This window comes from Tachyglossus aculeatus, chromosome 12, assembly GCF_015852505.1.
Source record: "Tachyglossus aculeatus isolate mTacAcu1 chromosome 12, mTacAcu1.pri, whole genome shotgun sequence".
In the NCBI taxonomy this organism is placed as follows: domain Eukaryota; kingdom Metazoa; phylum Chordata; class Mammalia; order Monotremata; family Tachyglossidae; genus Tachyglossus; species Tachyglossus aculeatus.
In genome coordinates, this window is record NC_052077.1 from 14,360,838 (window position 1) to 14,382,953 (window position 22,116).

At 46.0% G+C, this 22,116-nt stretch overlaps 1 protein-coding gene and 1 long non-coding RNA gene across 2 annotated transcripts in view; one reads left to right on the forward strand and one right to left on the reverse strand.

Annotated features, from left to right (window-relative positions):
• Window positions 1-22,116, reverse strand: part of MAML3 (mastermind like transcriptional coactivator 3) — a 466,343-nt gene that overhangs the window by 11,039 nt on the left and 433,188 nt on the right. Inside the window, exon 3 of the mRNA XM_038755267.1 lies at window positions 1,268-1,528. Within this exon, the coding sequence (XP_038611195.1) occupies window positions 1,268-1,528 (261 nt within the window). The remainder of the gene's footprint in view (window positions 1-1,267; window positions 1,529-22,116) is intronic.
• On the forward strand, window positions 1,419-11,549 carry LOC119935783. The gene is made up of 3 exons (XR_005453441.1): window positions 1,419-1,505; window positions 4,570-4,719; window positions 10,923-11,549. It is a non-coding gene; the product is annotated as an uncharacterized LOC119935783 (long non-coding RNA).

Consider the following 22,116-nt stretch of genomic DNA (forward strand, 5'->3'; position numbering starts at 1 on the left):
TTAGCACGGTTCCCTGCCACACACCGTTACCCGGGAGTGAGAGGGGCAGAGTTCTGCCTTTTCTTCAGCTGCCACGGCGTTGATTGCCCTCGCAAAAATGCACTGACTTTCCCATTCAGAAACAACCGAAAAGACAGCGGAAAGCTGGCCATAAAATGTGAAATTTGTGTCAGCCAACAAATATTCACCGCCCACCCCCTCTGCCCCTTCCAGGGTGCCTAGCCTATATTAAGGGATTATGTTATTGTTGTACTGATATTGACTATAAAATGTAGGCTCTGGGTTTCAGCGGGGAGGGATTCAGGGTAATTTCAAATATAAACTCTTAGAGAGAAGGATTGGGGCCCTGCGTCTGCTTCTCTCCGGGCCTGGAACATTATGGGCAGAAAATAAATATTAAACCACTTGTGTTGCCAGGGGGGCAAAATTCACTCATGTAGGAAAGGACCCCCTATTTTGGCCTCTGAACCCCTTCTCCTGTTCATCCTAAACCTTCTTCCACGATATGGCCTATCCTGGAGCTAGTCTGACATCTCGGGGCGCGGGCACTTGATGCCTGCATAAACACTGTAATAGCTGTAATGGGGCAGTTATCTTTTAACCCCCAAGAGTATTGCAGAGGAAGCTAAAAGCCCTTGGGTGATCGAGGCTCTGGTTTAACACAAGACGTTATTGGTTCTATTTATTCTAAACGATTCTGACACCTGTCTACACGTTTTGTTTTGTTGTCTGTCTCCCTATTCTAGTCTGTGAGCCCATTGTTGGGTAGGGACCATCACGTTGCCGACTTGTACTTCCCAAGCACTTAGTACAGTGCTCTGCACACAGTAAGCGCTCAATAAATACGATTGAATGAATGAATGGTTGCTCTAAAGGCACCTGCGAATTGCCTTAAGCTGGGGTCCTCCATGTTATCTCCATGACCCGAGGTTCAGGTAGCAAGTGACTTTGCTTAGTGGACACTTCCCTACTGTCTCCGGACTGGCCGATTTTTCAGGATTCGCTAGTTCCCTTACCTCTTCTTTTCCCACTCTCTCCCCTTCCCAGTCAACCCTTATGTCCTTTCCCCACAGAGAAAAAGAGTACTTTCGTTTTATCTTCAAAGTCCCGCCACGGGAGATAAAAGCAAATAGGGCTCCACTTGGGGACCGAGACGTGCCTTTGCCTATTTCCTTAAAAAATATCCAATCACAAACTGAGTAGCGTTTCCCCTTTTCCCATTGTGTGAATGGGCCCAAGTTAGTGGAGTCAATGCGAGACGCGTCACCTGCTCAGCTAGGATCTGCTGCTGCTGCTGCTGCTGCTGCTGCTGCCTTTGCTCCCGGAGGAACTGCTGCTTCTGCTGCTCCATCGCGTGGAGCTGGACGCGCTGATCGATCAGCATCTGCTTCATGATGGCCGCCTGGGGCTGGCTGGCCAGGAAACTGGGAGCCCCGGGGCTGGCACCTGTGACGACACCGCTGGAGCCCGGGGGGACCGAGGCCTGTATGGCACCCGCAGTCCGGGTGAGTCCTCCTGGGTGCTGCTCCTGAGGGAAGAGAGGGAGGGGGGAGAGGGTGTGACTTTGGCACTAAGCATCCCTCCCATTCAGGAGGAAACAATGACACAAACTGGGGAACAAGGCAAAGCACCGCTGAGGCTCCAGAGAGCCTCTGGAGGCTAGGTCGTTAAGGGACACACTCACACAGCTAAGACTTTAAAAACACCTCCTTCCCCAAGCGTGTGTATGTGGGGGAGGTGGGGGGGGATAGTATGATTTTTTAAAACACACTACTTAAAAAAACACCAACCTCCTAAATTCATCAATACAAGTTGGAGTGAGCTGGAAAGCCTTAAGGTCTTTTCCAAATAATCATTTCAGATTTTCCTCTTCCCTCACCCTCCTCTCCACCTTCCCCACCTATATACACTCTCGCTGAGGATGACGGTTTCTGTTGAAGGGGTCTAAGGTATATCCTGAGGTTTGAACACAGGCTAAGTGACCTAAAGCGTCAGGACCGTAGGCCATTAGCCAGTACACAACTTGGCCCCCTTTAACCCTTAACCCCCCCTTGGCCTTTGGCCTAACTAAGTGGAGTTAATGAGAATCACTTTCCGTAATTTTTCACGATTTCAAGCCGCAGTGCCTGTTGCTGGGTTGCGCATTTTGAGAAAATCAGGCTGAGCTCCTCACATGAAATGCAGTGCCATGAGACCAGACACTGCAGTATTTTTAGTTTAATTGTCGTCTCATTCTCTCCCACCTCCCCTCACGACTTTCCCTGCCTTCACGGAGGAATCTCAGCACTCCCTCTCTCTCCCCTGATCAGGAATCTGATTGGGATAGGCACCCCTCACCTCTCTCATTCTCAGTAAGTTCAAGACAAAGATTCACTCAGTCGTATTTATTGAGCGTTTACTGTGTGCAGAGCACCGTACTAAGCGCCTGGGAGGTACAAGTTGGCAACATATAGAGACGGTCCGTACCCAACAGCGGGCTCGCAGAGCCCAGGCAAATGTAGAGAGGGCTTCAGAGAATATGTGTGCGTTGTGTGCGCGTGTGCAGAAAGAACCCCGAAAAAGACAGTTTGCGTGTCTCCCGAAAGCAAAAAAATCTCCGAGTTCCAACAGCTGTTTATTTACAGAGCTGAACGCAGCAGAGCCTCGATTCTCCCGAAACGTTTTCAGGAAGATGGATCAGGTTTGGGTGGGAAGGGGCTTGGAGGGTCAGGATAGCCGGCCGGAGGGTAGCGAGAGGCGGCTGTGGAGTTGGCAAACACGGTGAGAGGGGAGTCCACGGAACCAGGGCGGTGGACGCCCCGGCTTATACAGATCTTCATGGTGGCTTTCTTGTCGGGAAGCGTAGTTGTCAAATCAGGGAAAAGTTGCCGTTCTTTTCCCGCCCCAGCAGATGGTGATGTCAGCCTGACTCTCTGCCATCCAGCTCAGCTCCTGCCACTGCTGTTCCCCCCCAAGCCCCCCACCCCAGCTCCCCCTCCACTCCCACCTCTGTCTCTGTCTGTCTCTCCCCCCTGCTCCCCCCTTCCCCAACCCTTGCAGATGGCTTAATCATGACTACCGTTCCTCCTCCTCCTCTCCCCCACCCCCTTTCTCCACACCCCCTCTGTACGTCTGGGATAATGCTGCTAACATCGAGCTAGGCAGTCAAGTGTTACAGCGTAGAGCAGGTAGCCTGGCAACAGAGCATAATACTGAACAGATGGTGTTCGTACAGCATGATGGACATCACACACGACAGCCTGAGACAATCCAGGAATTCCCTGGTGATCTGAGGCCCTCTTTCCACAAAATGAGCTCTCTCTCTCCATCTTGGGGGCTTTCTCCCCGGCACCCCTTCACACTGGTACGGAACCAGTACCCTGGTTTCGGACTACAAACTTTCCTCCCAACCCTAAAGGCGGGTGATTTCGGTTGCGGAGAGAAAGGAGGGCTAGGAAGAGAGGGAGGGAGGTTACAGGGGAGAGATGGCCGGCGGGGTCAGTGGAAGAGGTTGCGGGGTTGATTTTCATCAGACAATGAGAAATGATACTGTACTTGAAGAAGGGGGAGTAGGGCTGGCTGCAGGAGGCCTTGTTTTGTATCATCTTCCCCTCAAAACGAAGCTCTTAGGTGGACGAGCTTGCCTGCGTGGGGCCCGGATTAACCAGCGCCCTGCTAACTCCAACTCACCTCAGTTTAGGGGCCCTCGATGTCTTCCGGAGCCGCCTACATGCATTTTTAGGATTTTCTTCCACAACACCCCCCCAGGGTCTAATTTAGAATCTCTGCATCCTTTAGAGTCCTTCGGGGACTTCAATAAAGAAGTCGGGAATTGGGGGACGTGTGCGGCTGGAAGTCCAAAAATCCCTCACCCGACCCGGTCTCCCGAAACAAAGGAGCAAAGGGGCCTCTCTTCCGGAGAGAACTGTCTGCCGCCCAAGCTGCAGTGCCCTGGCTCCAGTTCCCTATTCAGCCCGGTGTTGCTGACTGGCTGAGGGGGCTTCTCTCCTGACGTGCCTTCCACCACGGCACAGGCTGCTTGCTCTCTACTAATGAGCTCAGGAAACCGAGACAAGCCCGGCCTGTCAAATTTCCAAACACCCAACAACGCATACTATATGCCTGCGGTTGGGGAGGAAATGGGAGAGGAGAGAGACAAGGGGGAGTGAGGGGTTTATCTCCAGGAGGATTTTCACGGCCAAAAAAAAAAAAAATCTCCTTCCTTCAAAATTTTACCGTTGCCAGCCTCAACCAGGGTCGTTAGCACGCTTAGGAAAACGGAAAACGATTGTGTGCTTGTCTCTGTTTCTCTTGCACAGACTCTCACAGCATTAATGCCACCATTAAGGACCCAATTATTATTAGTGATAATAATAAAAAAAATTCTTAGAGCAAATAAGAGTACCCGACAACCCTCTAAACTAAGAAAGTTATGAAGGCTGTCCTCTGAGTCCAACGAATGAAATCATATAACTACCTGCTTTGCATTAACCTCAACAATAAATTCAAGAGCAGCAAAATCTAACACCTCAAATTCGACCCTCTACTTCAGAGTGAGGTTCAACTACTCCTTGCTTTTGGTTACCACAGGAAGAACCTACCTCAAAGTATATGTATGCCCTTGGGATGAAGGAGCATAAACACACGGAGGAGCATGGAGAAAGAGGAATGAGGCAAGAAGTTGGAGATGCCTGAATTTAACCCCAGTTCGACATGTACTAGCTTTCTAAATGTATCTGGGTAAGTCACCTGGCTGTTGGGCCTCAATCTCGCCACCGTAAAAAGAAAATCCTAGGACCTGGGTTCCAAGTGATGAATGAGTTAATATTTGGAAAGTGCTCTGAAGATGAAGAGCTCTAAGAAGACACTGAGTAGCTCTCTGGCTGCTCCCAAAGATGAGTGAGAAGGGCCAGCAATATAAGCAGATCTGGCTTGTAAGCTCTGTTGGGTCACGCTTGCCAAGATCAAGGGCACAAGGAAGCATCTGAGGCCCTAGCTGCAGCAGAAGGCTGACTCTGCATTCTCGAAGCCATTTGCTGAGGGGCAAGGTTGCCAGGTTTTCTATTCTTGTACCACTGGTTAGAAATTCTCAGAGTTCAGGCAAATTGGGCAAACTCCTTATTCCACCTGTGTCTGCAATATAGAACCGAGAATTCCTGTTGAGAACAGAACTGTACAGAGCTCAAAGTGCTCAAAGTAGTAGTAATAATAATAATAATGGCATTTATTAAGCACTTAATATGTGCAAGGCACTGTTCTAAGCGCTGGGGGCATACAAGGTGATCAGGTTGTCCCACAAGGGGCTCACAGTCTTCATCCCCATTTTACAGATGAGGGAACTGAGGCCCAGAGAAGTTTAGTGACTTGCCCAAAGTCACACAGTAATGACTGTTCTCCCAGTAGCACTGCTTCGAGGAGGGCCTGAGGCGGGTTTTGCGAGTTTGGAAAAGGAAATGAGTTCAGAACAGCTCTCCTCTACAGATCGGTCGTATTACTATGTTGCCAACTTGGACTTCCCAAGCGCTAAGTACAGTGCTCTGCACACGGTAAGCGCTCAATAAATACGACTGAATGAATGAATTAATTAATACAGGAAGACACTGATTGGTATCAGAAACTCCTGCCCGGGTATCAGGAAGTTGTGATTAATCCCTGCAGACCATAAGCATGTTGTGGGCAGGGAGTGTGTCGACCAACTCTGTTATTCTGTACTCTCTCAAGCGCAAGTCACTTAATTTCTCTGTGCCTCTGTTACCTCATCTGTAAAATGGGGATTGAAACAGTGAGCCCCATGTGGGACAGGAACTGTGTCCAACCCGATTTACTTGTATCCTCCACAGTGCTTAGTACAGTGCCTGGCACATAGTAAGTGCTTAACAAACACCATAATAATAATAATAATTTTTATTACGGTGCTCTGCATACAGTAAGCACACAATAAATAGGACTGAACGATAATCAACCCATCATCCCTCACCCCTTAAGAAGTGGCACAAAGAGCAAGAAGAGAGAGAGCTTGGGGAGATGTGAAAGGAGACAGGCGTCATTGGGGGAACCTTGGTTAGGGAGTGAGGGGTGCAAGAGAGAAAGAGAGAGAGAGAGTGAGAGATTGATCCCCAAAGATTCCCCAAGCTGAATTCTCCTTCTTCCCACACAACCTCTAGAATCATACCCATTATTCTGACTTGAAAACCAGGCACATTTCTTAGGAGCAATCTGTGTGAGGAAAGACAAAATCTCTTCTAGTTTGGTAAGGCTGTAACTGTGAAGAGAGAGAACCCTGACTGCAGTCCCTATCAGACGCTGACTACCTGGGAAGATACAAAAGAGAAATCTGGAAAAAAATGAGATTGGTGGTGGCTAGATATAGCTGGAATACTAAGGTAGAGAATGTATCTGAGATCAAAGAAAGTATTTGAAAGAGAACAAAAAGCACAACACTTTCTTATAAATTGTCTGATACCCTGAACACTGGAGGCACCATGTTATCAAATTCAACATTTTAACAGAGGTCAAAGATGATACCATTCAACCACAGAAGGAAAGAAAAAACAAAAACCCAACCGACATTTCCCTTTCAAGTCTGATCAGGTGTCAGGGCAGAAGCTTGGTCTCAGGAAGGTGGCTTCCTGAGGGACTTTTCTTTTATTTTTCAAAACTAATTTAGATCTTGGTTGGTAAGAGCCACCGACAGTGACATCCCAGCACCCAACCTCTTCCTTGCCTAATAGTCTGAAGGAATCAAAGGCCATTTCGAATTGAGGCTTCTCTCTTCAAAAGGAGTTTACCCTTCCGGTCCAGAAGGCCACGTGTCTTATCCAGCAAACAGGCAGGTTAAGGAAAATGTAAGAGAGGGAGGAGGTGGATGAGGAGGTAGGGAGTTGAACACCTGAAACCCCTTGGTGATTAGCAAGAACTCAAAATGCGGTTCCTTATTTTGGCAGGTAACATAAGAAGCACTTTTAGAGTAGCGAGCATTATCTGTCCCAACGCCCCAAGACAACTCATCCATAAAATGGCAGCTTGCTACCGCTTTGCCAAAGGTTAATCACACTTCCATGTGAGTGGAAGAGTCCAAAGCAGTCCTCATTGGGCTGCTTCCTGATTTTTGTAAAAATGGTATTTGCTAAGTGCTTACTATGTGCCCGGTATGTACTAAAGCACTGGGGTAGATACAGGCGGATCAGGTTGGACACAGTCCATATCCCACATGGGGCTCACAATCTTAATCCCCATTTTACAGGTGAAAGATGCTTTATCCTCCCAAATCCTCCTTTGCCAAATAAGGAAAGGGTTAAAAGCGAGCCAGAGAGTGAGAACATCCTCTTAAGCTGTGCTCAGGTTTCCAAGTGCTCTTGTCAAAAAATAACAAGAAAATACCATTTGTTCTACGTTTGTCCTAGCCGTACTTACTGTTGGAAATAGATCTCAGCGTGATGTCCCCCACCCTTTGATGTAAATCACCTTTCTCTAACTGTCCCTTTGCTCCAGCTCCCCCAACATAATGAAGAAACGCAGAACAGTTAGAATGGGGGTGGTTCTCTTAGATGAGATGGGGGTTTGACCAAAAGGGAAGTAGGGGCAGAGAGAGGAGAGGGGGAGAAATGGGTGATGGGAAGAGAAGGGAAACAGAGGTAAGGTTGGAGACAGGGAGGAGGACGTAACTTTCTATCGCTGCCACCCACTGCCATCCACCTCCACCTGAGCCGGGTCAGAGGGGAGCCCCGCTGTTGCCATCTGGCAGGGGAGACCCCGCCACCCTGGAGAGAGTCCCACCCTCCTCTCCTCCCTCTCCCTGCTGCTGCTTTTGGATGGCAGCCACCCTGGCGGTTGGGTCTCCTCCCACCGCTCAGCCAAGGGAGACATCCTAATGGGTCCAGCTGGAGGCTTTTTGTGTGGCAGAACGGAGGCCTAAAATTCAAGGACATCGGTCACGGTAAGGGAGAAATGCACTAAGAAGCACAGAACAATATACAAGGCTGAAAGGAGGGTTTTAGACAGGGGTTTCGGTGGAACTGCATCTGTGTCCAACCTGATAAACTTCTATTTACTCCAGCGTTTAGTACAGTGCTGGATAATCAATCAATCAATCGTATTTATTGAGCGCTTACGGTGTGCAGAGCACTATACTAAGCGCTTGGGAAGTACAAGTTGGCAACATATAGAGACGGTCCCTACCCAATAGTGGGCTCACAGTCTAGAAGGGGGAGACAGAGAACAAAACCAAACATATTAACAAAATAAAATAAATAGAATAGATATGTACAAGTAAGATAAATAGAGTAATAAATATGTACAACGTATATACATATATACAGGTGCTGTGGGGAAGGGAAGGAGGTAAGTTGGGGGGGATGGAGGGGGGGAAGGGGGAGAGGAAGGAGGGGGCTCAGTCTGGGAAGGCCTCCTGGAGGATACATAGTAAGCGCTTAACATATGCCGTAAAAAAAACTTTAGAGTGACATGGCTTAGTGGAAAGGGCGCGGGCTTGGAGGTCTGAGGACGTGGGTTCTAATCCAAGATCCTTGCCAACTCTGTGGCCTTGGGCAAGCTACTACTCCTTTTTGCCTCAGTTTCATGTTCTGTAAAATGGGGATGAAATTTCCATTTTCCTTCCTTCTTGGATTATGAGCCCCATGTGGGACCAGGGACTGTGACCTGACTATGTCGCATCAACCAGGTGCTTAGTATACAGTGCTTGCCTCACAGTAAGCACTGAACAAATGCCACAGTGGTTATTATTATTATTGTTATCATCAGACTCAAATCCCTGAAGAAGCCCCAGAAGCGGGCCAGCCTCCTTGGTGCAGATATCCCATCATCAGTCCCGTCTCCCTGACCGCAGCTAGAACCAGACCGGCCTCCAGAGATATAAGAGAATCTGGGAGGGAAGGCTATGTCACCCGCATGCAGGGCAAACAGGAGAAACACAGCTGAAAGGGTCAGAGGAGAACCGCTGCATGACGGACATCTGCTAACTCCTGAGCGGTCCACGTCATTTAAACGTGGCACCTTAGTGATCCATCATCTAGTCTTTGACTCCTGACACGGGACTGCTTGCTATCTCTTTCTTTCTTTGATTTAAAAAGGAGTGGGGAAAAGTGTCAGCAGACTCTATTAGAGCTGATTGGAAAAGGCTTTCTTAGCCCAGCCTTCTGCAGCCCCATCCCTGACAATACTTCCCCCATCCTACTATCCCCAACCCTCCTGATGAAGTCATCAAGCTCAAGATTGCATAACCGATACATAGGCCTATGTGTGTTATTCTGGGAGAGGGGCCAACCGGTTCCATTTATAGACAAATGCACTGCCAGGCTGCCAAAATGAGCCCTCTGCTGCAACAACTGACTGCACTACAGGGCAAAAACCATCAGGAGCTTGAGGGCCCGCTGTGAAGTGACATCATCATGAGCTTCTTTCTCCAATTTCCAAGGCTCAAGAGGCCATGGGTGGTGGGGGGGCATAGCCTGAGACCAAACTCAAGATGCTTGAAAAGAACTACCTCTGGAAAGTTGCTTTCCTGCTTCCCTATTCGGGCAGTCTCACTTCCATGCTCTCACCCCCAATCCATTTTATCACAGACTATGTGGCTGCTTGTTTGTATTTCAGCAGGGACAAAGGACCACGTCAGGTATGCTCGAAATTCAAGCAAGATTCAAAATTAAAAAGCCAGAGCAAAAGGAGAAAAAAGAAAACTTTATTTTTGGTATTTTCCTTTTTGGCTTCATCCAACACCCTGACTCATGTCCATTGGTTGAACAGCTTTCTTGGCCCCTTTACCTCCTCTCCAACAGAACATTGATAAAATGACTGGACAGCCACAGCAAAAGGTGTTCATGACAAAGGGTGTGTGTGATAAAAGTGTGTTAACAATAATACCTTCAGCCAGTTGGATGGGTGCCCTCCCTTCAGGCGGTACACGAATGAGAAGTCACAGTAAACCTTGCTAAATCCTTATTTGCAAATGAAAATAAAAGACATTGCTTTGTCTTCACAATGTACAATTTGTACTGTGCTCTGACCATAAAGATTTTTAATATGAGCTAAAAGAAACCAAATGATATGGCTAATGCAAAAGCTCCCAAATGACTTCGTCGGAAAACTCCCCAAGATTCGAATCCCTGTCCCTGCTTTGGCTGTCCCGGGCGTGAACATTCTTTACGCTGACATTGCAAAGACATTCAAATTGGGTACTGCCCCCACATAAATGGCAAATTCCACCTTTAAAAGTCTTCCCGGCTCAATAGTACAACAAAGCAGAAGCAGATATGCTACTTTACAACCTACCGAAATCACCACCAGGCTCTGGAAAATGGATTGCTCACCTATTTGTTCTGTCTGCTAATCTCAGAGAGGGGTAACAAATCTCTCCCTGTCTGTCTCTCACTCTCGGGGCCCCTGGTTGCCATGGTCTTTCCTATAGTATCTGCAGGAACGAGATTCCACTGACGTACGATGCCGGACCTCTTCAGGCGGCCAATTTTGTTTCTTCCTCCTCATCTCCGCCCCCTCAAATATAGTACAGTATATCCCGCCTCGGCAGCCTCCACACAAACTTCTCAAACTCTTATCGTTATCACCATTATAACTATTTTATCTGTTTTTTTCTAACAACAGGAGAAGGAAGGTGTTTCTTCTTTGACAGAGCCCTAGTTAAAAGTATCCCAAAGGAACAGGGGGGATGGTTTAAGCCTGGGATGACAGTGTCAGGAGTTCATCTGAAGGAATGCAGGACCAAATGATTCCTAATTTTACCTAACAGCCTCCAGTGTCACAGGCAAACATTCTACAACCTTCTCATCCTATTTGTATTCTTTATCGACTTCTGTGTCAGCACACCGGGGGAGACTGCTCATGTTTTCAGAAAATGTGAGGTGGAGGAAGAGCCATCTTTAAATGATGCAGGGAAATAATGCATTGCTTTTTTTTTAATTGTTTTTCAGGAGGGCTGCAACCAAGGAATGCAGAAGGCTTAGGGAGAGGGGGAAAACTACATTAACCCTGTTGTAACATGCTAGGATTAAAAACTACCACCCCCTCCAAAGATCATTTGTAATATAGGGAGAAATGGAACTGTGAAGGCTGAACAACTTTTTTCTTTCTTATACTTGAGAAATTTTTCTTTAAAGGACCACAGTGTGTTTTCCAGAGCTCTTAGAATCAGGCATCCTCCATAAATATATATTTTTTCCCTTTGAGGAAGTGATGGGGGGCAGGAAATGAGGAAGGGAGAAAATTCCAATTGCTCGGCTCTTATAACCTTTAGCGTCCCACACACGCTGTAACTATTGTTACATATTTTAGGTAATAACTACATAGTGTAGTGCACAGCACAAAGAGATATGGAATCTTTCAAAGAGGGAGGGTGGGGGAAGAGCAGAAAGAGGACAGCACCCGTTTCACAGGCCCAACCTGTCTTCTTCCTCCTTCCATGGGGTCACCATTAGTATGTCATCACCTATAGGCTATAATTGCCTTCAATTTCCCAGGGGCTAGTGAATAGCAACCAGTGGCGGAGGAGGAAGAGGAAGAAGAAGAGGAAGAAATGAAGGAGAAGGAGAAGGAGGAGAAGAAGAAGAATTTACTATGTGCCAAGGACTATTCTCAGCACTGGAGTAGATACAAGTTAATCAGGTTGGATACAGTCCCTGTTCCACATAATAATAATAATGATGATGATGGCACTTAAGTGCTTACTATATGCAAAGCACTGTTCTAAGCGCTGGGGGGATACAAGGTGATCAGGTTGTCCCACGTGGGGCTCACAGTCTTCATCCCCATTTTACAGAAGAGGGAACTGAGGTACAGAGAAGTGAAGTGACTTGCCCTAAGTCCCACAGCTGACAATTGGCGGAGCCAGGATTTGAACCCATGGCCTCTGACTCCAAAGCCCGGGCTCTTTCCACTGAGCCACGCTGCTTCTCTAGGGCTCACAGCCTAAGGAAGTAAGAGTTAATCCCCACTAGGGCACAGAGAAATTAAGTGACTTGCCCGAAGTTTCACAGCAGACACGTGACAGAGCCAGAATTAGAATCCAGGTCCTTTGACTCTCTGACCTGTGCTCTGTATCCGGGAAACCAGATGTAGTGCAAGGTACCTCCAGGAGAAGGCTTCCTATTTTTTAAATGCATCAATTTGCTGTCTTAATTCATTCCCTGAGAAGGAGATCAGAATTTATGTCCCTAACATGCCCCAGGTGTGGAAGCGGAGTCACATACAAGTTAGAGATAAATGGCACCATAACAGTAACAAGAACAGTGCTTGGCATGTAGTAAGCGCTTATCAAATATCATTATTATTACCATAAAAGTTTCAAATTTCTGAGAATGTAAGCTTGTTCTCTAGACTGTAAACTTCCTAAGCTGGGGCACAACAGGAATTTTCAACCCTGGAGAAACCATCTCTGCAGTACTGTAAGCTCACTGTGAGCAGGGACCGTGTCTGTTTATTGTGATATTGTATTCTCCCAAGTGCTTAGTACAATGCTCTGCACAGGGTAAGTGCTCAATAAATACGATGGAAAGCATGAATGGATGTTTAAAGTCTGTACACTCGCTGTGGGCAGGGGATGTGAGCCCACTGTTGGGTAGGGACTGTCTCTTTATGTTGCCAATTTGTACTTCCCAAGCGCTTAGTACAGTGCTATGCACATAGTAAGCGCTCAATAAATATGATTGATGATGATGATGATGATGTGTCCGCCAACTCTGTTGTTCTGTACTCTCCCAAGTGCTTAGTACAGTGCTCTGCACATAGTAAGCGTTCAACAAACATCATTGACACCGATATCAATTCCAGCCACCAGGCCCCAGAGCAAAAGAGCACGGGCTTGGGAATCAGGTCATGGGTTCTAATCCCGACTCTGCCACTTGTCAGCTGTGTGACTTTGGGCAAGTCACTTCACTTCTCTGGGCCTCAGTTCCCTCACCTCTAAAATGGGGATGAAGACTGTGAGCCCCACGTGGGACAACCTGATTACCTTGTATCCACCCCAGCGCTTAGAACAGTGCTTGGCACCTAGTAAGCGCTTAACAAATACCAACATTATTATTGGTGTTATTATTATTAAAAGGCACGTGCCCCGCAAAATAAGAGGGAGGGAGGGCGGTGATCAGCAGGGAATCAGGGAGGTGAGATGGGAAGGAACTTGACGTGAGCAGGGGAAGTCACAAACTCCATTTTAAAAAAGGAAACGAGGAGAAGCACGTGGAATCAAAAAGTGCTGGAAACATGAGCAACATGCAGCCAGAGGAAACGACATAGTCTGGAAGGTGGGCACAGAAGCAGCGTGGCTCAGGGGAAAGAGCCCGGGCTTTGGAGTCAGAGGTCATGGGTTCGAACCCCAGCTCTGCCAATTGTCAGCTGTGTGACTTTGGGCTAGTCACTTCACTTCTCTGGGCCTCAGTTACCTCATCTGGAAAATGGGGATTAAGACTGTGAGCCCCCCGTGGTACAGCCTGATCAACTTGTAACCTCCCCAGCGCTTAGAACAGTGCTTTGCACATAGTAAGCGCTTAATAAATGCCATTATTATTATTATTAGAAGGCGGTGGGCATTCGGTTTTCCTCAGCCTGAGTCCCATTGGCAACGACAGGCTTGCAGTAACTGAAGTAGTAACAGTAATAGCTGAAACCTCAGTGTTTAGAAGCATAAACATTTCTGGGGCCTGATACTCCTGGGGGCTAAAATGTCTTAATCTGCTCTCAGTCCAGAGGTGCCTATTTTGGGAAAGGAAGGATATTTTCATTTGGCTACTTCTGAGTTCCCGAACTGGGGGAAAGGGAAAAAAAAAGTGTCTTTCACACCACAGAGGCACTTTCAACCACTCCTTTTAAAGCCTGATAAATTCAAACTTGTTTTGGGTTTTTTTTTTTTTTTGAAAAGGGCCTTACTATGATCTCCTTTTTTTTTTCTTAATGGTATTTGTTAAGTGCTTATTATGTGCCTTTCGTACAGTGCTCTGCGCACAGTAAGCGCTCAATAAATACGATTGAATGAATGAATGAATGAATGAATGCCAGCCACTGTACTGAGTGCTAGGGTAGATACAAGCTAATCAGGTGGGATACAGTCCATGTCCCACATGGGGCTCAAGGTCTTTCTTCATCCCCATTTTACGGATGAGGTAACTGAGACCCAGGAAGTTGAGTGACTTGCCCAAAGTCACACAGCACATAATAATAATAATAATGATGGCATTTATTAAGCGCTTACTATGTGCCAAGCACTGGGGAGGTTACAAGGTGATCAGGTTGTCCCACGGCGGGGCTCACAGTCTTAATCCCCATTTTACAGATGAGGGAACTGAGGCACAGAGAAGTGACGTGACTTGCCCAAAGTCACACAGCTGACAATTGGCGGAGCCGGGATTAGAACCCAGGTCCTTTGACTTGCAGGCCTGTGCTCTATCCACTGTGCCATCCTGCTTCTTTTGTTTAAGCCCAAGGCTTACAATCATCAGCCAATGAAGTTTGGTGGACATTACTGGCTGCTTGTACCCTCAACCTGGGGGAGAGGAAGAAATGATACCCTCCACCCCGACAGCAATCATCCCCAATAAAGGGGAAGAATATACCCATTTGAAGTCCTAATATTCATGGGAGGCCAACATTTTCAGCCTCCAGAAAACTCAGAGGCCGCACAAAGTTTCTCCCCAAATTCCTACTGGTTAAAAATTATGCTATTAAAGGAATAGCTTAGGTATGCATATATGAGTAGATATGCACCCTAACTGTGTGAAATATTGAGAAAGTTAATGATGACATAAAAACTTTGCATTTCATGGCTCTGGTGACTTTAAATTTGCAACTGGACACTGCATTAATGTATGCCTTTTACATTTAGTATACATTACGGTAACGCTAAAAGCTCACCATGTACTCTGGGAAAAATGCAACATATGCACCAAGGGACAAAGTTACAATTTTAAGCATAGTAACATAGATATTTGCATTTTCTTCAAAACCTCCCCCTCATACACAAAGAGTAAAACTCATGAACGTCTTTTGTGGCAAAAAAGCCATTCTTAGGGGCAGTTCATAAGCCCCCAAAACACACAGAACTATTTCATGTATGTATTTAGCAGAGGAAGGTCAGTGGTGGGGGGGAGGAGGAAAGAGGGGAAGGGAGATGGGGGAGGGAATCTGCCCATCAGAGAAATCCGGGAAGACGTAAGTATGTCACAAAAGTAAAACAATTTGACAAGAAAGACACATTTTTGTTACACAACTTGCATGAGCACTTCTGGACAAATTCTACTTTCACATGCAATTCACAACCCGGCAGATGCAGTGCTAATTGGTGAAATTGCCACTCAACTGTGGCATCCTCCATGAGCCAACATGAACGAATATTGGAGTTTTGAGCAATGCAGTAATAATTTTACAGTTATTCTGCATCCACATCATTCTATTATCTTCTTGGCTTTAAAAAGTTTCAATAGAAAATGCAACTCCCCCAAAAAGGTGCAATGAACACTATTAGAGCGTGCTTTTTGAAAATGAAATAGATGGAAAGAACAATGACTACTTTATTAATATGGAATATAACAATGACGGTATTTGCTAAGCGCTTACTATGTGCAAAGGAGTATCTATGTGCCCCAAAGTGAGAGTGATTGATTGTGCCCTGAAGTGCCAATAGGATGCCAAATGGAAGTAACTCTGAATAGCAGAATACTTTAGATTAGATGTTAGAGAATGCCCATTCTTAAACTGGGATAACTCTTTGCCTACGGTACATTTAAATCCTGGGAATGGCTAGCAGGGTTAAAGTTAAACTATTTCTGCCCTTTTCCTGGTGACATTAAAAGCTTTAAAAATTTAACACTGGTAGGTCTCTTGTGTGCCACCCTTCATGCTCAATAAAAGTTAATTTCTCCTGGGAAAATAAGAGGCCTTCTAGATTTCATTTGCTACTATTACGATGTAGGGAATTCAGGCAGCTTTTACCTCCCCACTGCATGAGTCTGGGCAGACTTTGAGAAAACAACCATTTGTGTTTGGTTGTTCTTACACTGATGCTTTAGACTTTAGGCCTCTACTATCCTGGGTTCCCACATCTACAAATCCAGCTTATGACGGTAAGACCACTATCCTAGCCATTTTGTTCCGCATGACAAAATTTGACATGATGGAATTCCTCCTCTCCGTTTGTTTCATCAGTCCATCAATTAGTAGTATTTATTGAGGACTTACTGTGTGTGGAGCTCTGTACAAAGCATTTGGAGGAGTACAATAGAGTTGGTAGATCCGATCCCTGCCCTCAAGGAGTTAACAGTGAAGGGGAGGAGATACTGGTGAAAATAGATAAGGGAAACTGCTGAGTATGAAGATATGTACAGAAAGCACTAAGGGGATGGAGGTGAGGTGAGTGCCAAAATTCTGAGTGGGTATAAAGAAGGGAGGGAGAACAGGGCAGGGAGAAGAGAGACTAGTGAGGAAAGGATTCCTGGAGGAAATATGATTTTAGTAGGGCTTCGAAGATGGGCAAAGGGGTGGTCTATCAGACACGGAGAAGAGAGTTCCAGGTAGCGGGGAGGGGGTGAACAAGGGGCCTTTGGAGAGTAAGCTCATAGTGGGCAGGGAATGTGTCTGTTGATTGTTGCATTGTACTTTCCCAAGTGTTTAGTACAGTTCTCTGCACACAGTAAGAGCTCAATAAATACAACTGAATGAATGAATAAGAGACAAGATCGAGAGGCCCAGTGAGTAGGTGGATGCTAGAGGATTGAACTAGGTTGGTGTTGTGGTGGAAGAGGATAGGTAGGAGTGAGAGAGCCGATCTGAAGTATCTTAAAGCTGATAGTGAGGAGTTTTTCTCTGCACACAGTAAGCGCTCAATAAATACAAGTGAATGAATGAATGAGAGACAAGATCGAGAGGCCCAGTGAGTAGGTGGATGCTAGAGGATTGAACTAGATTGGTGTTGTGGTGGAAGAGGATAGGTAGGAGTGAGCGAGCTGATCTGAAGTGTCTTATAAAGCTGATAGTGAGGAGTTTTTCTCTGCACACAGTAAGCGCTCAATAAATACAAGTGAATGAATGAATGAGAGACAAGATCGAGAGGCCCAGTGAGTAGGTGGATGCTAGAGGATTGAACTAGGTTGGTGTTGTGGTGGAAGAGAATAGGTAGGAGTGAGCGAGCTGAGCTGAAGTGTCTTATAAAGCTGATAGTGAGGAGTTTGAGCTTTTGGAAGGTCAGTGAGGAGATGTAGTAGAGATGGGATAGGGCAAATGCTTGGCCCCGTGTGGTAGTGATTTGTATGGAGAGGAAGGGGTGGATTCTGAAGGTGTTCTGAAGATAGAACAGACAGGATTTGGTGACTTACTGAATTTGTGGATTGAAGGAGGGAGTATTTTTTATGGTACTTGCTAAGTGCTTTCTAGGTACCATGCACTGTACTAACTGCTGGGGTAGATGCAATCTAATCAGGTTGGATATAGTCCATGGCCCACATGGGGCTCACAATCGTAGTCCTTATTTTACAGATGAGGTAACTGAGGCACAGAGAAATAAAGTGACTTGCCCAAGGTCACAGAGAAGTGGTGGAACTGGAAGCAGAACCCAGATCTTTTGATTTCCAGGCCCAAGCGCATCACAAATAATGCTAAGGTTGTTGGCCTGGGAGACACGGAGAATAATATTGTCCCTTGTGATGGTAAAGTTGCGGGGAGAAGAGGGTTTGGGTGGGAAAATGAGGACTTCCTACTTCTAGTTCTTTCCCAATCCCTGAGTTTCATCATTTTATTTCCCATTTCCTATTTTCCTTTCCTTTCCTTTCTTTACAGTGGATGTCATGAGGAAGTGGGAGTAAGGGGAATGTCTGCTTGGGAATTCCCCAAGCAGCAGAGCACAAAGATTTCTCTCAGAGCTTCAAACTCAGAGACTGAAACTGCGTTCCAATTTGGGATCTGGATCTCCCATGCACTAGAACTTCACCAGCTCCTGCAATAAATTCTCTCTGACAGCGGCCTACCTAGGTGGTAACTTGGTTGAAAAACTCAAATTCTCTCCCATCGGGGTAGCTCCAAACACATAGTTGAGTGTCGCCATACACATCTCTACCCTTTTTTGATAAAGTCAGTAAAAAAAAAAAAAAACATAGATGTTTATCCAATAGTACACTAGATGCTGTCAGGATTACTCTGAGGATTTGTCAGCAGGTGACCTGAGAATGAATGAATGAATGAATCAATCACACTTAAGTGTTTACTGTGTTCAGGGCACTGTACTAAGCGCTAGGAATACTACAGCAGAACAATTTTAAGTTACAGCCCCTGCCCATAACAAGCTTACAGCCTAGAGAACAAGCTTACATTCTCAGAAATTCGAAACTTTTATGGCAATAATAATAATAATAATGATATTTGAAAGCGCTTACTACATGCCAAGCACTGTTCTTGTTACTGTTATGGTACTACATTTACCTCTAAGTTGTAGATGACTCCGCTTCCTCACCTGGGGCATGTTAGGGACATAAATTCTGATCTCCTTCTCAGGGGATGAATTAAGACAGCTAATTGATGCGTGTAAAAAATGGTTTCTAGACTTTGATCACCCAGATAAATGAGCACATCTTTGCTCTCCAAGGGAACTTATTTTCCTCCAGTACAGGATGACTGGGCCTCAAGAAGTTTGGCCCACCTCCTAGAGGGTTATCTTAGTCTCACTAAACTAGAAAAGATGGGACATTATTTTCTTAGCATTTACTCTTTAGGCAAAAAATAATAATAATAATATTTGTTAAGCACTTACTATGTGCAAAGCACTGTTCTAAGTGCTGAGAAGGTGATCAGTTGATAACCTGATCAGGTTACAAGGTGATCAGATTGTCCCACGGGTGGCTCACAGTTTTAAGCCCCATTTTACAGATGAGGTAACGGAGGCACAAAGAAGTTAAGTGACTTGCCCCAAGTCACACAGCTGACAGTTGGCGGAGCCGGAATTTGAACTCATGACCTCCAACTCCAAAGCCCGTGCTCTTTCCGCTGAGCCACGCTGCTTCTCCCAATCATCCCTCCTTCTCCCACCATACGGCAAAGAAGGAAAACTTACTGTCCTGGCCAGGGAATTAAACTACCTGATATTGGGGTGATCTTTGCCTCAAAGCTTTTGGTTGTATAGACCGCCAATCGCGGAGAAGCAGAATTATGTGGAAGGCACCTTTGCGACAGGAGGCGATGACCTTGCCATTCAGGCCTCGCCACTGGGTTGTTGTTTGAGTTAGCCTGACATTTGTAGGGCTCTTCGGACCATGTCTTCCTTCCTCCCAAGCCAACCTTCTAACAGCATTTCTATCTTGCTCTCCGTCATCTCCACACCTCGTTCATATTATTCCCCCAATATGGAACTCCCTCCCTCCCAACACAGGACACACCTCTGCTCTCCTCACATTCTAAACCCTCCTAAAATCCCATCTCTTCCAACAAGCTTTTCCCAGATGATTTCCCAGCACCCTGTGCAGTCCCCTCATCCGATACTAGCACTTGGAAATTTTCTACTTCCTCCTTAGCAGTGCTGTGTTTATGTGTACTCAATTATTTATTTGGACCTAAGTGGTAAATATTTTTATGTTTATATCTCCATTAGAATAAGAGCCCCTTGTGGGAAGTAGGGAACCTGCCGCTTTTTTCTTCTAAACTCCCCAAGTGCTTAGTGGAACTCAATCAATCATGAGCATTGTACTAAGCGCTTGGGAGAGTACATTACAGCAGAGTTGGTAGACACGTTCTCTGCCCACAATGAGCTTACCATCTAGAGGGGAAACAGTGTTGCCTAGTGGAAAGAGCATGGGCCTGGGAGAACGCCAAGCTAGCTCTCTTCCTCCCTTCAAAGCCCTACGGAGAGCTCACCTCCTCCAGGAGGCCTTCCCAGACTGAGCCCCCTTTTTCCTCTCCCCCTCCTCCCCATCCCCCTAGCCCTACCTCCTTCCCCTCCCCACAGCACCTGTATATATGTTGGTACAGATTTATTACTCTATTTTACTCGTACATATTTACTATTCTATTTATTTTATTTTGTTAATATGTTTTGTTTTGTCGCCTGCCTCCCCCTTCTAGACTGTGAGCCCGTTGTCGGGTAGGGACCGTCTCTATATGTTGCCAACTTGTACTTCCCAAGCGCTTAGTACAGTGCTCTGCACACAGTGAGCGCTCAATAAATACGATTGAATGAATGAATGAATGAGTCAGAGAACCTGGGTTCTAATCCCAGATCCACGGCAGGTCTGCTGTGTGACCTTGGACAAGCCACTTGACTTCTCTGGGCCTCAGTTCTCTCAATTGCAAAAATGGGGATTAAGACTGTGAGCCCCACGTGGGACATGGATTGTGTCCAACCTGATTAGCCCGTATCGACCCTAGCACTTAATACAGTGCCTGACACATAGTAAGCATTTAACAAGAAAACATTTAAAAAAATAAATACACAAATGCTACTACTCCCATTACTTATACCTATATGAGGCATTACTATAACATTTGCAAGAAATAGAATTTCTGCTGCAAAGTCTCTTTAAGGGGGTTATGTCCTTGTGCAAAACCAGTTTAGCTTTTAACCCAGTTTGGCTTTCTGCGAGTGAGGAAGAAGTTCTGTTTGACTTTCTTCCTAAACCTTTTTGCTCATTTCTGGGTATTTAATACCTCATAGCTTGCCACCTATGAGACACTTGTCACTTTAAATATTAACACACTCCGCTCTGAGGAACAAACGTGGAGATATCTCCTTGGGGAAACAGGTTTTTCAATAGTCAGGAACTCTGGACCCTTAAGGATTGTTTTTTCTCTTCAGGGACACACTCCACAGCAAAACAAGACCTGATATGAATTCACTCTGCTACTTTGGTCAGCGGGGTTCTCAATCTATCGATCATATTCACTGAGCTTACCGCATGCAGAGCTCTGTCCTAAGTGCTTGGGAGAGTATGATATGAGTTGATAGACACATCCCCTGCCCACAAGGAACTTCCAACCTCGAGGCGGAGACAGACATTAAAATAAATTATGGGTATGCATATAAGTGTTGTGGGGCTGCGGGTGGGAACAAATCCAAGGGCAACACAGATGGGAGAGGGAAGTAGAGGAAATAAAGGAGTGATGCCACTAATCAGATACAGGAGGAGTTGGGCTGGGGGAAAATTCCTGTACTTCTTTGCCTGATTCAGCTCTCCTTCTGCTAGTCCACTGGCTTCCCTACCACAGGAAAATTTATGTCCAGAGGCTAACGCTTTTGAGTCGCGGTAGACAGAGGCACCCTGGCCAGCCAGAGTCAAATGGTGGCGAACTCTGCTCAACATGGGGGGAAAAGAACGTCCCAGTGGGAGTGCCTAACAAAACCAGAGCTTACTGAAGCTGTGGCGGAGGAAGATTTGAGGAATGAAAAAATTTCACGGCAAGACAGTGCCGGAGAAAATTAGAGATACCCCGAAGAATGCAGTTGCAAATAATCCTGATGCACTGCTTCTTGCAACTTTTCTTTCTCTCTCCTTTCCCAAGTTTCCTCTGCTAACGTTTTATTTTTTGAGATAACATCTCTTCTCCCATGACCTCTGCTCAGTACATCTCACCTCTGCACTCCGTTGCTTTTTAGCTCATTTAGCCCTGCTACTATGAGTTCTTTCCCAATACTCCCCATTGCCTGAAGCAATCTATCCGGCAATCTGGCCTCTCCTTCAGATCTCTTGATACGGTTCCTTCCTTCCTCGAGCCACCTCGGACCACATTAGAATCTTGAGAAGATATCTTAGCCGCTATAGAACATATATTAAATCCTATTTCTCTTAAACCCAATATCAGCCACAGAATCTTAGAAAAATCTTAGAAACATCTCAGAAAAGGCCATAAGGCTTTGCGTTTTTGTCTCATGTCGTTGGGGAGGAAGTGATCCTGAGAGAATTGGAAGCTCCTTGTGGGCAGGGAACTTTTCTCTTCATTGGGTTGTACTGTCCCAAATGTTTAGTACAGTGTGCTGTATCTGGTGGGATTCAACAAATACAATCTCTACTAATACTACTACTACTCGCATCCGGGTCACGGCATGTGGATACATTTTTAAGCGCTTAGTACTACTTGAATCTGAGTCACGGCATGTGGATACATTTTTAGGCGCTTAGTACTACTTGCATCCGAGTCACGGCA